At 40.7% G+C, this 15,013-nt stretch overlaps 1 protein-coding gene across 3 annotated transcripts in view; it reads right to left on the reverse strand.

Moving 5' to 3' along the window:
• The window catches only part of sdc4 (syndecan 4), a 22,599-nt gene that overhangs the window by 338 nt on the left and 7,248 nt on the right, over positions 1-15,013 (reverse strand). Inside the window, exons 2-4 of one of the 3 annotated variants that reach the window (XM_053315914.1) lie at positions 1,485-1,692; positions 1,334-1,377; positions 1,052-1,241 (exon numbers count right to left, since the gene is read on the reverse strand). In XM_053315914.1, the coding sequence (XP_053171889.1) occupies positions 1,052-1,241; positions 1,334-1,377; positions 1,485-1,692 (442 nt within the window). Of the gene's footprint in view, positions 1-1,051; positions 1,242-1,333; positions 1,378-1,484; positions 1,696-15,013 lie in introns of all 3 variants that reach the window. The other 2 variants (XM_053315915.1, XM_053315913.1) reach the window with 2 other exon arrangements.

The following is a 15,013-nucleotide window of genomic DNA, read 5'->3' on the forward strand; positions in this document are numbered from 1 at the left end:
CGCAACATTACGATAAATAGAAGATATCCAGTCTTATATTACAATAAATCTACGACGATATTCAGTCTCAAATCGCAATATTACAATAAATCCGGGAAGATATCCAGTCTTATATTACAATAAATCTACGATGATATCCAGTCTCATATCGCAATATTACGATAAATCTACGACGATATCCAGTCTCATATCGCAATATTACGATAAATCTACGACGATATCCAGTCTCATATCGCAATATTACGATAAATCTACAACGATATCCAGTCTCATATCGCAATATTACGATAAATCTACGACGATATCCAGTCTCATATCGCAACATTACGATAAATAGAAGATATCAGTCTCATATTGCAATATTACGATAAATCCGGGAAGATATCCAGTCTCAAATCGCAATATTACGATAAATCTAAGACGATATCCAGTCTCATATCACAATATTACGATAAATCTAAGACAATATTCAATCTCTTATCAAGATATTACGATAAATCTATGATGATATCCAGTCTCATATCGCAACATTACGATAAATAGAAGATATCCAGTCTTATATTACAATAAATCTACGACGATATTCAGTCTCATATCGCAATATTACGATAAATCTAAGACAATATTCAATCTCTTATCAAGATATTACGATAAATCTATGATGATATCCAGTCTCATATCGCAATATTACGATAAATCTAAGACGATATCCAGTCTCAAATCGCAATATTACGATAAATCTAAGACGATATCCAGTCTCAAATCGCAATATTACGATAAATCTATGATATCCAGTCTCATATCGCAATATTACGATAAATCTAAGACGATATCCAGTCTCATATCGCAATATTACGATAAATCTGAGGAAATATCCAGTCTCATAACAGGATATAGATATAATATTGATATTCCGCACAGTGCTAATTTAATTTAACTTTAAAGACCTAAACAGTTTTGAATTCTTGGAAATAACGTTTAATAACGAACATTAATTGAGTTGAATGGTTTTATCGTGATTCAGATTTGGCGTTTTGCTTCTCGTACTGACCTGCGAGGACCTCGGTCTTGTTGAAGATGCTTCCCTCTCCAGCGTGAGACATGAGCACGTTGGGCGGGTACTCCTGCTCCGGCTCGTTCCTCAGCAGAGGAATCTCGTTACCGTTAACGGCGTCCAGCTCGTTGACGGTGGGCCGCGCCGGACGCTCCACATCGGGGATCTTGTTGGAGTTTGAGTCGGGCTGAGGATGAAGAGGAGGAGGAAGATGAGAAAGACTGTCCTGCTGTTTTTACACAATCAACAACCTGCATGTTTCAATAAGCGGTTTCTCACCTTCTCTGACGGCCTGATGTCTCGTTCAGGAGTCTCAGTCGCTGCTGTGGAAACAAAAGATTCATTTAATTAAGTATTTCATTAAATTTGAATTATAAAAATCAGATTTTAAATAAAGTTTTAATGTTTTAAAGTCTTCGTAGAGACCGACCTCCGTCCCCAGATCCGGAGAACTCGTCGTACTCCTCGTCCTCATCGTCATCGTCGTACGAGTCGTAATAATCTTCGTCGTCTTCACCGTCGTCCGTGAAGCCGAAGTCGGAGCCGTTCTGAGCGTCTCCCGAAGACTCGACGTCGCGCGTCGACAAGGCGGCGGTCTGTGTGGTCTTCATGGGCATCCACGTCTCCGTCTCCCTCACCTGCTGGGACGACACAGAGAGCAGCGGTCAGAGAGGGGAAATAAAAACACAGATTCTACTTATATGGGCATGAGGCGGGGCCATGGGCGGAGCGGGGAGGTTGCTATGGTTACGAGGGCTGGATCTCGAGGACATTGGTCAATCAACCTGTCAATCAGGACGTAGCCACGCCCTAATGCATACCCTGCTTTATCGTCACATATAAAATCAGGGAGGCCAAAATGTCCCAAATGAACATCATACTGCATTGAAGAAGGCTTTAAACTAGCGATTGAGACCATAAACACATTTTGAAAACTATTCGGGGGTCACATTAGACAAAGTTCACCTGGCAGAAATGTGTATATTCTGCTCTGAACAGTGTGTAAAGGGTTAAAATGCCTCAAATTAAATCAGTTTAGTTAAAATGTGATGACTCGTATGTTAATAACCAGACTAAAACTCTTCAGTCGCTGTAACGAATCCTTTAAAAACATGAATATCTGTGTTAACTTCTTGCCTCTATAACACCAACTTTCCTCCCCAATTTAAAATAAATACTGAGATATTTCAGTCTGGACCAAAGTGGAGAACAAAAATAAAGAATTAAAATATAAACCCAGTTTCCAGCCGCTGTAATGACACGGTGAAACTAGCAGTCGTCATGTGAACGGCTCCGATTCGACGTCGTTGGAGCAGAAAACAGTGATTAGACTCTTTATGAGCAGCTGGAGACCAAACTAAGCTAAACCTGCATATTAACAGAAGAAGAAGAGGAGGAAAAAAAGGGTCCTATTTCTGAAGCTGCTTTATGGTTTATAAATAATATCTATAATCTATTAGTTTGTGTTTTGCCACCAGTAATAAAAAAAAGTGTCACAAACATCCAAAAACTACTTCCTGTCTTTCTGCCTCTGATTCAATATTAGCCGGTTCAATCAATCAATCAATCAATCAATCTTTATTTGTATAGCACCAAATAACAACAGAGTCATCTCAAGGCTCTTTCCACATAGAGCAGGTTCTAAACCAAACTCTTCAGGTTTTAACTTCAAAGAGACCCAACATTCCCACATGAGACACAGTGGAGAGAAAAAACTCCCTTTTAACAGGAAGAACCCTCAGAACCAGACTCAGAGTGGGAGAAGATCAACTGACAGGTTGGAGTAGAGAGGAGAGAGAGGAAGGAGAGAGGAGAGAGAGGAAGGAGAGGAGAGAGAGGAAGGAGAGAGGAGAGAGAGGAAGGAGAGGAAGGAGAGAGGAAGAAGAGGAGAGAGAAAGGAAGGAGAGGAGAGAGAGGAAGGAGAGGAGAGAGAGGAAGGATAGAGGAGAGAGAGGAAGGAGAGGAGAGAGAGGAAGGAGAGGAGAGAGAGGAAGGATAGAGGAGAGAGAGGAAGGAGAGGAGAGAGAGGAAGGATAGAGGAGAGAGAGGAAGGAGAGGAGAGAGAGGAAGGATAGAGGAGAGGAGAGAGAGGAGAGAGAGGAAGGAGAGGAGAGAGGCACAATGAAAATCAACAATGGAGCCAGATGGTCCGGGACTGGAATCCGTCATCCGGACGTCTACAGGCCCAGATTACCTGTAGGTTCACTCCTTTCATGATAAATAACTGCTGTGATTTTAGTATATTTGTGTTTTTCTTGTCATTTTCAGGATTTAAAGATATTCAATTTAAAATAAAAGTGATTATTCAAAGTTGAAGAAGCTGAAAACTGAATATTTTGCTTGTTAATCAGCTGCAACTCATCGACTCCTGAAGCTGAACGACTGAGAAGCTGTTCTGATAACGCTGAGTCATCACATGTTTAAATGTTTAAATGTTTTAAGCCCCAAACAGCTTCACTAATGAGGAGATTTCCTGCTTTTCTCTGTTTGATTTAATTATAAACTGAATAACTTGTTTAAATTAAACCAATAAATCAGATTTCCTCCTAATTTGAAGCCGTGACTGAATCAGCTGTTTGAATCACGACGCAACAGGAAGTGACCCAGAAAAACTACTAAAATAAAAGTTTAAAGTATAGATGTGATGGTTGGGGTGTGTGTGTGTGTGTGTGTGTGTGTGTGTGTGTGTGTGTGTGTGTGTGTGTGTGTGTATGCGTGTGTGTGTGTGTGTGTGTGTGTGTGTGTGTGTGACTGTAATCAGTGAAGCTTAACGTCAACCTCCTTTAATCTCATTACTGCACTTAATTTCATTGACCATTTGTTCTGTAAACAGTGTGAATGGGATTAACACACACACACACACACACACACACACCTCCATCAGTCTAATTATCATCACACACACACACACACTTAATCAGCTTCATTAAAACAGAGGCGAGAAAAGCTGAAGATAAACTAACCCTAACCCTGAATGCTCCTCAACGCTGATGTTTAAGGGTTATAATAATAATTGTATATTAAAAAGCACTTTTCAAAATAATGTTACAAAGTGATTTCTATAAAATAAAATAAAACATTAAAGAGCTTAAATGTTTAGTTCTGGCCAAAAAAAAGAGGACAGGATGATGCAGTAAGATCATTAAAAAAAACAACATAACATAGATAAAATATAGAATTAAAAACTAAAAATGATGAAAAATACATTAAAGTAAAAACTAGAAGAAGACTTTCATATAAACGTGAGCCTTAACCGTTAAACAGGCCTTACTAGTTATGTCATTTGCACCTAAAGTAAGGAAGGAAGGAAGGAAGGAAGGAAGGAGGGAAGGAGGGAAGGAAGGAAGAAAAGGAGGGAAGAAGGAAGGGAAGCAAGGGAGGAAGAAGGAAGGAAAGGAAGGATGAAGGAAGGAAAGAAGGTAGGAAGGAATTTAGGGAAGAAGGAAGGAAAAGAGGGAAGAAGGGAGGAAGAAGGAAGGAAAGGAGGGAGGAAGGGAAGGAAGGGAGGAAGAAGGAAGGAAAGGAAGGAGGGAGGAAGAAGGAAGGAAATGAGGGAGGAAGGAAGGAAGGGAGGGAGGGAGGGAGGACAGAAGGAGGGAACATTTACCCTAACAGCTGAACTTAGATCTAAGGAAGGAAGGAAGGAAGGACAGAGGAAGGACAGAGGAAGGACAGATGAAGGAAGGAAGGAAAGAAGGAAGGACAGATGAAGGAAGGAAGGAAGGAAGGAAGGACAGAGGAAGGACCCAGGAGGACAACATGAAGGTTAAAGAGTGTGTATCTCCTGGTGCACATTGTCTGTTTAAGGGTTAAATGATTTAAAAACAGATTTATAACCAATTCTTTATTTTTTACTATGTGGGACTAATAAAAGGAATATCTTATTAACTTTTACTCAAGTTTAACATCCAAACTTTAACTAAAATAAATTAATGTTGTATGTTTTCTAGCTAACGAGTCTCCATCATGGCCGTCAGACACCTGAGATTAAATAGAGAACATACTTTTAGATATAATGTGAAAATATAATAATCATCATTTTAAACATTCGGTGAGTTTGGATCATGTGACGAGTGTTTTCCAATAATAAAGATAATTAAATAATCTACTGAAATAAACTGATTAACTAATAAATGATCTGATAGTTAATCACACGGCCGACAGACAGAGAAACACGTGTCCGGTTTTATATCGGACAGGAAGTAGCCGATCACCGAGCTTCATTTTAACAGTGAAAACTACACAGCAGCCTTTTTCCTTTTTCCTTTTTTCTATTTTTCCCTTCTTCCATTTACAGGGAAACAAAACGCTGACCACAGATCATGCTGGAAACATGCCTGGGCTTCCCCACAGCATCCTCATTTACTCTCTCACACAAACAGAGAGACAGAGAGAGAGAGAGAGAGAGAGAGACACACACACACACACACAGAGAGACACACACACAGAGAGAGAGAGAGACACACACACACAGAGAGAGAGAGACACACACACAGACACACACACACACACAGAGACACACACACACACACACATACACACACACACACACAAAGACACACAGAGAGACACACACACACACACACACACACACACACAGAGACACACACACACACAGAGACACACACACACACACACACAGAGAGAGAGACACACACACACACACATAATTACTTCCATCTGAGTCTTGTAAGGGTTTTAATTTTAAGGGTTAACTGGTGACTAAGCCTCCTTTAAGTGTGTGTGTGTGTGTGTGTGTGTGTGTGTGTGTGTGTGTGTGTGTGTGTGTGTGTGTGTGTGTGTGTGTGTGTGTGTGAAGGTAATCCTCTCCCCTTTAAAAAGAAGCCTGTATGAGTATGTGGAGGAGGAGGAGGAGGGGAGGTATTGCCCCTCTGCCCCCCCCCTATCTACCCCCCTCCCCCCTTTAGTAACTACAGAGGGGCTTCAAACAAGCGTCACTGTGATTCCTCTAAAGGTGAGCCGCTGATGATGATGATGATGATGATGATGATGATGAAGGGTTAGGGTTAGGTTATTCCTTTAATATTAAACTTCTCTTTCATAAAGCAAACAGTGAATCCTGTAGATGAGCTTTATCTGACCAACGCTGTACATCAGCTGCTTTAAATGATAAACTGGATTTTATTTATTTAATTAATTGACAGTGTTAATTCTATAAAGTCAGAATGTCTCTCTCATATAGTTAAACAGCTTTGGTTGGTTTGTAATTGTACTTAAAGAGAAGCACAGTGTGGACATTTATCTGTTATATTACTTAAACTTTTAACTCCTTTCAAACTGTTTCCCATCATCTTTGAGTTTCTATTTAACCTGCTCAACCATTTATCTCAAACCACTGCGTCTCAAATCTCTTCTTCTGGGCTTACACTTCATATTAGATCAGATCTGCAGCAACTTTAATTATTATTGAAGTCATTTTTAGAGCAAAAACCTCAAATTAACGGCTTCCAGCTTCTCTTTAATGCGTCAGTTTCTAGTTTTCTGACATTAAAACTGAATATTTGTATGTTTTGAGACATTTGACTCGTCTGAGAGTCATTAGTTGGATATTTTAGAGTCAATGATGTTAGTATAAGTTCACTTAAATACACTGTAGGTGGATAACATACTTCATATTTATCATTCTACTGTGGTTACACCATTTGACATTTTCAGGAGCATTCAGCCTTCACTAAACACATTACATTAAGTACATTTTAACAAACCTGATGCTGCTTTTAAATCTAGTTTAACTGAGTTTTTAATTGCTCATCTTAACACTAACTTACCAGCAACCTGAAGCCCTCAGCAGGTCTCATGTGATATATGAACCCATGTGAGAACACAGTGTGCTAACAGAAGTGATTTCCAGACTCAGCTAAACGTTATCTTCACACTCAGCTCGTGTTTGCTTGTTAACTAGTTTTCATGAGTCATAACGTGGTGTCGCAGCTCCGTACCCTTCAAACCCTTCAAAGATCAACATCACACTGATTTCATATTCAACGCGTTCGCTTTCCTCCTTAACTCAAATATTTGGACACATTTCCAGTTTAATGTTCACGAGTTAATGATCCACCTGCAGGCGCTGAGTCACTGCTCTGCTATGTGACCTGGAGGCTGTGGCTCTCTGTGTGTGTGTGTGTGTGTGTGTGTGTGTGTGTGTGTGTGTGTGTGTCTGTGTGTGTGTGTGTGTGTGTGTGTGTGTGTGTGTGTGTGTGTGTGGTAAGACGGTGACTAGCGGCTCTTCATTTCCTCGCCGGCTCTCAGATGAAGCCGACGAGCTGAAACAAGTCGAGCAGCAGACTGACTCATTCAAAAAGAAAAAAGAAAAAAGAAAACTTGCTTTTCTTCTGTTAACGCTGATGTTTTACAGTCCTGTGAAATCTCTTTCCTCGGGGCAGGTTTTACTCCGTGTGTGAACTACACTAACATTAATACTCCAATCAGCTTCTTACTATTAACACTGAACTCATATTTTAACATTTCTACCAGATTTACAAGCGTTTGACTCTTATATGAGACACTTTCTATTAATTAAAGCAATCAGAAACTACTTTTATATTAAAGTTATGTTTTTAGAGTCCAAGTAGAAATAAAGCTCTCTCCTACAGACACATGTAGAGTACAGTAGAAGAACATCAAGCAGCAGCAGCAGCAGCAGCAGCAGCAGACTTGTCTCGACAGGTCGGGTTTATTCAGAAAACACACAGGAGGTAAAACGGGATCAAAAGCTCGAGCAGCCACTGAAGCTTCCTATCTGATGTGGGGAGATATTCCATCTTTACTATATTTTCCAAGGAAGCATAAAAAATAAAAAAAAACAACCAGGATGGACCGAAGCCAAGTCTCAGTCTGCCGCGGACACAAAAAACAAAAACAAGCTGATCTGAATCCAAGAATGTTTCAGACGGCAAAACAGAAACAGGAAGTCTCATTTACACAGATTTAAAAAACTAGAGTTGCGTATTAATGTGATTGTGTGTGAACGGAATAAAAAGATATAAAATGTAGAAGAGAAAGAATAACAGAGCTAATAGAGATCGTCTAAAAAAGGGGAGTAAAGAGCTTGAGCTGCAGTTATGTAACCAACGTTAACAGAAGCTGAATGAGGCTCTGTGTGGTTTAATGAAGCAGCTCCAGTCAGTCATAAAGGATTAAAACTCAAGTATTGATGAGCGTTTAGTAAAAAGATTCAACGATTAAACCATAAAATCGTCACTTTGTGGAGGTTTGCAGGTTGCAGCTTCTGAAATGTGATGATTTGAAGTCTTTCTGGATGTAAAACATGAATATAAGACAGGAAACTGAATTTATGTGGATTTTAGACTGATTGGCAACAAGCATTTTCACTATTTTCCAACAATTAGTCGACTGAGAAAATAATCAACAAGTTAAATCAAGACGAAAGCCTTTATACTATACTATCAAGCAGAGACACTGAGGAGGAAGATCAGCACCTTTAAGTTTCGATAATTCTCACAAACTGCAATATTTTGGGGGATTTTGTATGAATCATGTTTGAACTGAGAAAAACAACACTGAATACTGAAAATAGTGTTAATGTTTTTTGGGGGTTTTTTTTAATACTGTAGGGGACTTTTAATTGGACTTTTCTAAACCCACATATTTGTTTTTATTAGTACAACTTTTGGGTGATTTTTATATTTTTCCATTGATATCTATGTGATGTTAGGTGTGGCTGTAGCTGCTGTAAGCTAAGTAAGTCACTGTGAAAGGATCAATTAAGTATCTATCCATCTATATCCATCCATCCATCCATCCATCCATCCAGTAAAGACTTCTGCACTAATTGTTCACTAAGTATAAACATCATAATAATATCCTCCATCATGAAAACCACAGACAGTCTAATGTGTTCAAACAGCAGCTAAGTGAACGTTCGGCAGCTCATTACCGGAAACTATCGATACACACGATCCATTATGGTGCAACTGATCCATAAAGCTCCTGATCACTTCTACAGAAACATCCTGAAAACCATGAGAGACACTCTGGACTGTTGACTGTTCAAGTTCTCGTGCAAGAAAACAAAAAAACACTTGTAACCCAAACAGATCAGCGTTGGTTTCGTCCATCAGTGATTCACAGCCTGGTTTATGTTCCAGCTAATGTGCAGCAGCTGATAAGCAGCCGGACGGGGATCACAGCCAAAACCACAAACATTCCCAGCTAACCTGACTGGCCCGAGTGGAAACGAGAATACGGGAAACACTAAAACACACGACGGTCCAGACGAGCAGACGTTCAGGAGGTCTCGACTCTCTCAGACGCCGTCATACCTGCGCTCACACCAGACTTTCAATTACTGATTATCAGTCCAGATAACCTTTTATGTGGGACTCTTGGTCTGAACAAACAGCCACACAAAGCCGCTCTTTGTTTAATGAAAGCCTCTTAATTGCGGCGCTCATTTGGCATCGACGAGCAAAAACAGTCTGAAGCTCGACGACAACGTGACCTCGACGTTATCAGACCTGACGAAAACAAGCCTGGCGAAAACAAAGCCATTAAAACCAGACAACACTCACATGTTAGGAGCAGGAACCAATTCATTCAAGTTCCTTTAACGATTACAAACATTGTCCTAAGAATAAAGTTTGATTGGAATTGATTAAGTCGATCAACTGGAGAAACATCTGGATATTAATGGTAATGTTTGTGTAATTGTAGGTTATACAATTTGGGAATTTGGGGGATTTTGTCGTCTCTGCATGTACTTAATGAGTATTAAACCAAGATAAGTTTGGCTGATGAAACAGTTTCAATAGTTTATAATAAAAACTAATACATCAAACCCTTCAAGTCACTTTAAATCCTGCTTTTTGCCCCCACGGTCCCTTAAAGTCCCTGCTTCCACTGGGACTCCGATGTAGCCGGTAAACACTCCGAAATACTAAAAGTGGTCGTTTCCTGTCCCCGTCCGTCCCCGTCCTGTTTATCCTGCCCCGTCTCAGCATGGAGGTCCTAAAATAAAAAAAACCTTCCAGTTCCCCGATTGTCCGCCTTCACTGAAAGGCAGTCTGTCAAGACACCCGCCACCCGGCCTTTGGGTCCGTCCCTTCCATTGACGCCAAACAATGCCGTTGGATGCCTCGAGAGCATATCAATGACCAAGGTAACCGGGGATAAGCCTCCAGCAGCCTCCCTTCATTAAACCGCAGAAACAATCCCTCCATCTGCCGACACAGAAAGAGGCATCTGGTCCATTCACACGGCGGCGTGGAGGAGGTACGCGCTGTGAAAAGGCCCAAAAGAAACACCAGCACGCAGGAATGTGCTTCCTTATTCTTTGTGATGTCCAACGTCTCTTGACCTCTTCAAGAAAAGACAGTTATTGTAGTTTTCTAACTTTTTTTCCTTCCTCTAGTCTTCAGTGACGTTCAGCTGCAGCAGAAATTGTTTTTTTTTAAATAATACAAAAAAGGTATAAAAACATGTCGAGGGTTAATCTTTTCTCTCCTTCCTTGTTTTCCCCTCTTCACATTTCACTCCCCTCTCTGTTTCTCAGCTCCCCCTCCCCCCTCCTGCTTGTGATACTTGAACCAGCAGGATTTGCACCATGTATTGTGTCGCCTGATCTGCTTGTAAGATGCACTTCTGACCTCTGACGTAACTCTCCACAAACTCCAGTCCCAACTCCTACCAACTTTATAGTATCCAGCGGGCCTCGTAACAGCCTGCAGCTCGGCTCCCTCACAAGGCCTGGAAACCACTGACCCAATGTTTCCATTATGGCTCTTGCTTTTGCCTTGTTGTTTATCAAACACACATCTACTGTATTTCCTGCCTTTCGCTGTGGCGGTTGAGCTCTACATTCCTGCTACCTGCTGCCGGTCTATCTATAGCTGTGTTGGCACCATGTGAGATATATAGCTGACGTATGGGTGGCGGAGAGGCTTCACATGAGCTGCTGGAGTTTTCATTCGTCTGCGATGGCGTCATAATGTTGAGGTTCAATTAGCAGCTTGTTCAGAAGCTCAATCACACAGATGATTTCTCTGTTTTGTGGTGTTTTGTCCTTCTTAGCTTGTTAAAGATCAGTCAGTTTAGTCTTATTTGATGCAAAAAAAAAAAAATAGTGAGCATTTCTTGGTTTTAGTCTCTTAAACGTAAGAATTTGATGCTGTTCTTTGCCAGACGTAATAAACTGAATCTCTTTGGGGGTTTTGGACGGATGTCAGACAAAATGAGACCTTTGAGATGTTACTTTGGCCTGAGGGAAAATATTGTATAATAACTGGCAGATCAATCATACTTTATTTTTTATTATTACCGATGGGTGCTCCCTCCCTTTAAATTGGTTAGCTGGAGATGTCATAATTGGGAGTGGCCCTAATTACTACTTTGATAACCGGTGAACTCCACGATGACGAAGAACTCTGTGACCTGGCGAGTTAAAATCAGGGCGGGTCTTTCATTAATCACACAAAAAAACAAATATTACTCACAATAGGGTTACCGTGACACACCGCAACCTCTCGTTTTCTATTAAAACTCACTTCCTGTCCTGGCTGAATTAGATAAGACAGAAGCTGGACAGACGGAGCAGCTGTGTGTTGATTCAGCCTCCACTGATAAGCCTAATTGAGTTTTGATGAGCGCCTCCTGAGGGGAACGTCCCTGGTCTTATCGTAACGGCCTTTATTGGTCACTTCCTCCCTCCGATGAAGCCATCATGCCATGTCAATTGGATGATGATGACCACCGCCCCCTCCCCTTCTTCTTCTCTGCTCCCGTTATTACCGAATCCATGACTGATGGACACAAACCAGCCGAATGCCTGCGAGTCAAACCCTTACAGAAGCTTCTCTTAATGTCTTCCCCCCCTTTTCTCTCTTTGATGTTACTCCCTCAGGCCTACGTATCGCTGCCTCGGATCTAAAGACGCTGCAGCCTCGCAGACTAAATGGAAGCTACTGAGTTATTATCAGCTGAAGGATCCGACTCAAAGCTTTAAAATGGCAGGAAATAATAAAGGGGGGCGGGGGGACAGGACAGGAAGCGCACGTCCAAAACAGATCGGCTCAGTGTTTTAATAAAAAAGGCCTCCGAGATGAGAAGACGCATGAATATGAAGCTCGGCGGAAGACAACAGGCTTATTTGTGCTTTTAAAAAGTCATTAAGGACACGTGTTCGTTCAAGTGTCCCACAATTACCCCCATTATTTACCCCCCGACCCCTTTAACATGAAGAGCTATGAGTCATAACACCAGGAAACCTCCAATTTAGGTTAATATAAGACATAAAGAGGACCTTGTTTAGTGCTGCAATTAATGACTATTTTTATTACCGATTCTGGATGAATTGATGTGTTGTCTAGAAAAGCCCTTTAAAATGTCCTCTAGTCTTCAAATGTCTCGTTTTTTTGTCCAGTAATGAGTCAAAAACCCAAAGACTGGTCACAAAAGACAAAGAAAAACTACTGAGAAACAGGAAACAGCTGATTTTGGGCCCTTTTTAGCTCAACCAATGACTAAAACTGTTGCTGAATGATGAAAATAGTTTGTAATGAAGTGGATGAATCTTTGCAGCCGCGTCTGTTTGTTCACTTCCAGCTGAAACTAAGTTAAACTTTGGATGTTTAATCTCGCCTGACTAACAGAGGCGTCTCTTGTGTTAACGGTTAATCTTCAACTTTATACAGAACACGTCGGTCTGACTCACTACAAAGTCTGAGAGGCTTTTTCTTTTTTTTTTTTTCTTTTTTTTAATATCGTCTTTATTCGAGAGCGTGGTGTTTCAAATTTAAGAGCGTGAGGTATTTGGATCACATTTGAATTTGTCATCCACTCCCAGCCTGCAGGGCTTTTTATAAAACCTCAGAGTGAAATCAATAAATCGTGCTCTCAAATGGGAAGATCATGCTCTTAAATAAAAAAAAAGGCATAAATCAACGTCCTGAGGAAATGAAGTTCAACTCTAAGTCATGTTCTCATAAACGTTTGATGATGTTTTTAGCCTTTGATTTGTACACTGGATTAAATAAGAGCAGCTGAAATCAACAGAAAATGTTTTTTAAAGCAAAAATACCAAAGATTGTGATTTTTAGCTTCTCAGATGTGACGTTGGGATGTTTTTATTCCTCATATATTAAACGTTACCTGAATATTTTGGGTGTTTTTTGGACTTTTGGACCTTTGACTTTGGGAAACTCACCAACATTTTTTTCACTGTTTCTGATATAAATCATTAATTGAGAAGCTAATCATTAAACATGCAGCTCTAAAAACACTATAAAAAAAAAAGAGTTTGTTAACCACTCGTCGAGTATTTTGTATTTCGTTGCCTGGAAATCAGCAAATATTCACTGGTTGATGTTCTTCCACTGAGATTAAACTCAGCTTGTCTCTGTTTTAAATCACTGCAGATTGAATGTCTTTTGGTTTTTTGGACTGTTGGTCAAGCAAAAAAAGAAAAAAAAGACAACCTCATCTTTTTGTACAATAAATGAAAGTATCGTCTGCATAATAATTAGTTGCAGCCCTAATTTAAAAGGCGGTAATAATACAGTGGAAAGTCAGAGTGTGTGTGTGTGTGTGTGTGTGTGTGTGTGTGTGTGTGTGTGTGTGTGTGTGTGTTGGACTGTATAAAAGCTGTGTGGTGATGTTGAGTTTGGCAGACTGAGGAATGTGTCTCTCTCTGGATCCAGGACCTCGGCTCCACAGTCAGCCACCACATTCCTCTCGTCTCTACAATGAAGCCAAGACTCTCTGAACACACACACACACACACACACACACACACACACACACACAGGCCGAAACACACAATTAAGAGGTCTGGCCGAGCCACTGAGGACCGCGGTTCTGGTTGTTCGAGGCCCAGCTTCAGGCTCTGCCGCCCTGCAGCGAGGTGGTCCGTTTAAATGCAAGAAATCAACTTTTATTAAGCGTATTATCGACGGTTACTTTGCAGCTATTTCACGGTAAAAGGGTTTTTATTTTCATGTGAAGTGGAAGGCTGGTGCGTTTTTCCTTCTCTGGTAATTTCCTCGCAGCAAACAAACTTAATTGACCTCATTTGCTGTCATCTCGGTGCAGACGCTCACCGGAGATCACAGAGCTTCTGGTTGGCACGAGGGTTTCCCCTGATTCAACACATCCTTCCTGCTCCAACGGCTGCACACAGATTTGGTTTCATTGTCTATTAGTCTGATGTTTACATGTTTACATTCAAGTCATTATTCTGTCTATATAATAAAAGGTTGGATAACTTCTTTAAAATGTTTTGTCTGATAAACAGCCCAAAACTTCACATATATTCAGTTTATGATCGTGTACAAGACAGAAAAGCTTCAAATCTTTACAGTTGAGAAGCTGCAAACAACAAATGGCTGGCAAAAAAAACAGATAAATAAAGAAGTAGTCAATTATTTAAAACAGTTGAAGTTCCCAGACTAAAGGAGACATCTTTAAACGTCCGGCTGGTCAGTCTGGAGATATTAACTAACACGTTTCACTGCCTTCTGAACAACTACATCAAGTTCTGTCATAAAACAGAAAGAGTATTTTTGCCTTTTTTTCTTGCTTCTTTATCTAAACCTTCCTCGCTGCAGAGATGATGGAGGGCTCCTGGTTTGTCATGAGGGTCTCGGTAATACTCCAGTCCCTCGTTTGATGTGGTGCGTCACAGTGTGTGGGCTCAGCCGGCCCATGTGGGCAACACAGTCACTGAACCTATTGTTGGTAACAGAGGCCACCTTGTCTGCTTTAAATCCACATAATTCAGCTCTGATTAACTTGTGGTGGTGTTTGGCCTTTGTGTGTGTGTGTGTGTGTGTGTGTGTGTGTGTATTTCCTTTAGTGATGAAGCTGTAGAAAAGCCTTATTAATAAGAAATAACTTCCTTGTTGTGTTTCTGTCCACCTGCTGAATATAAAGTCTAATATTCTCTTTTATCTCTGTTTTTCCTCTCCACCAGCTCCCGAGGGAAAT

The sequence above is a fragment of the Scomber japonicus genome, chromosome 3, assembly GCF_027409825.1.
Source record: "Scomber japonicus isolate fScoJap1 chromosome 3, fScoJap1.pri, whole genome shotgun sequence".
In the NCBI taxonomy this organism is placed as follows: domain Eukaryota; kingdom Metazoa; phylum Chordata; class Actinopteri; order Scombriformes; family Scombridae; genus Scomber; species Scomber japonicus.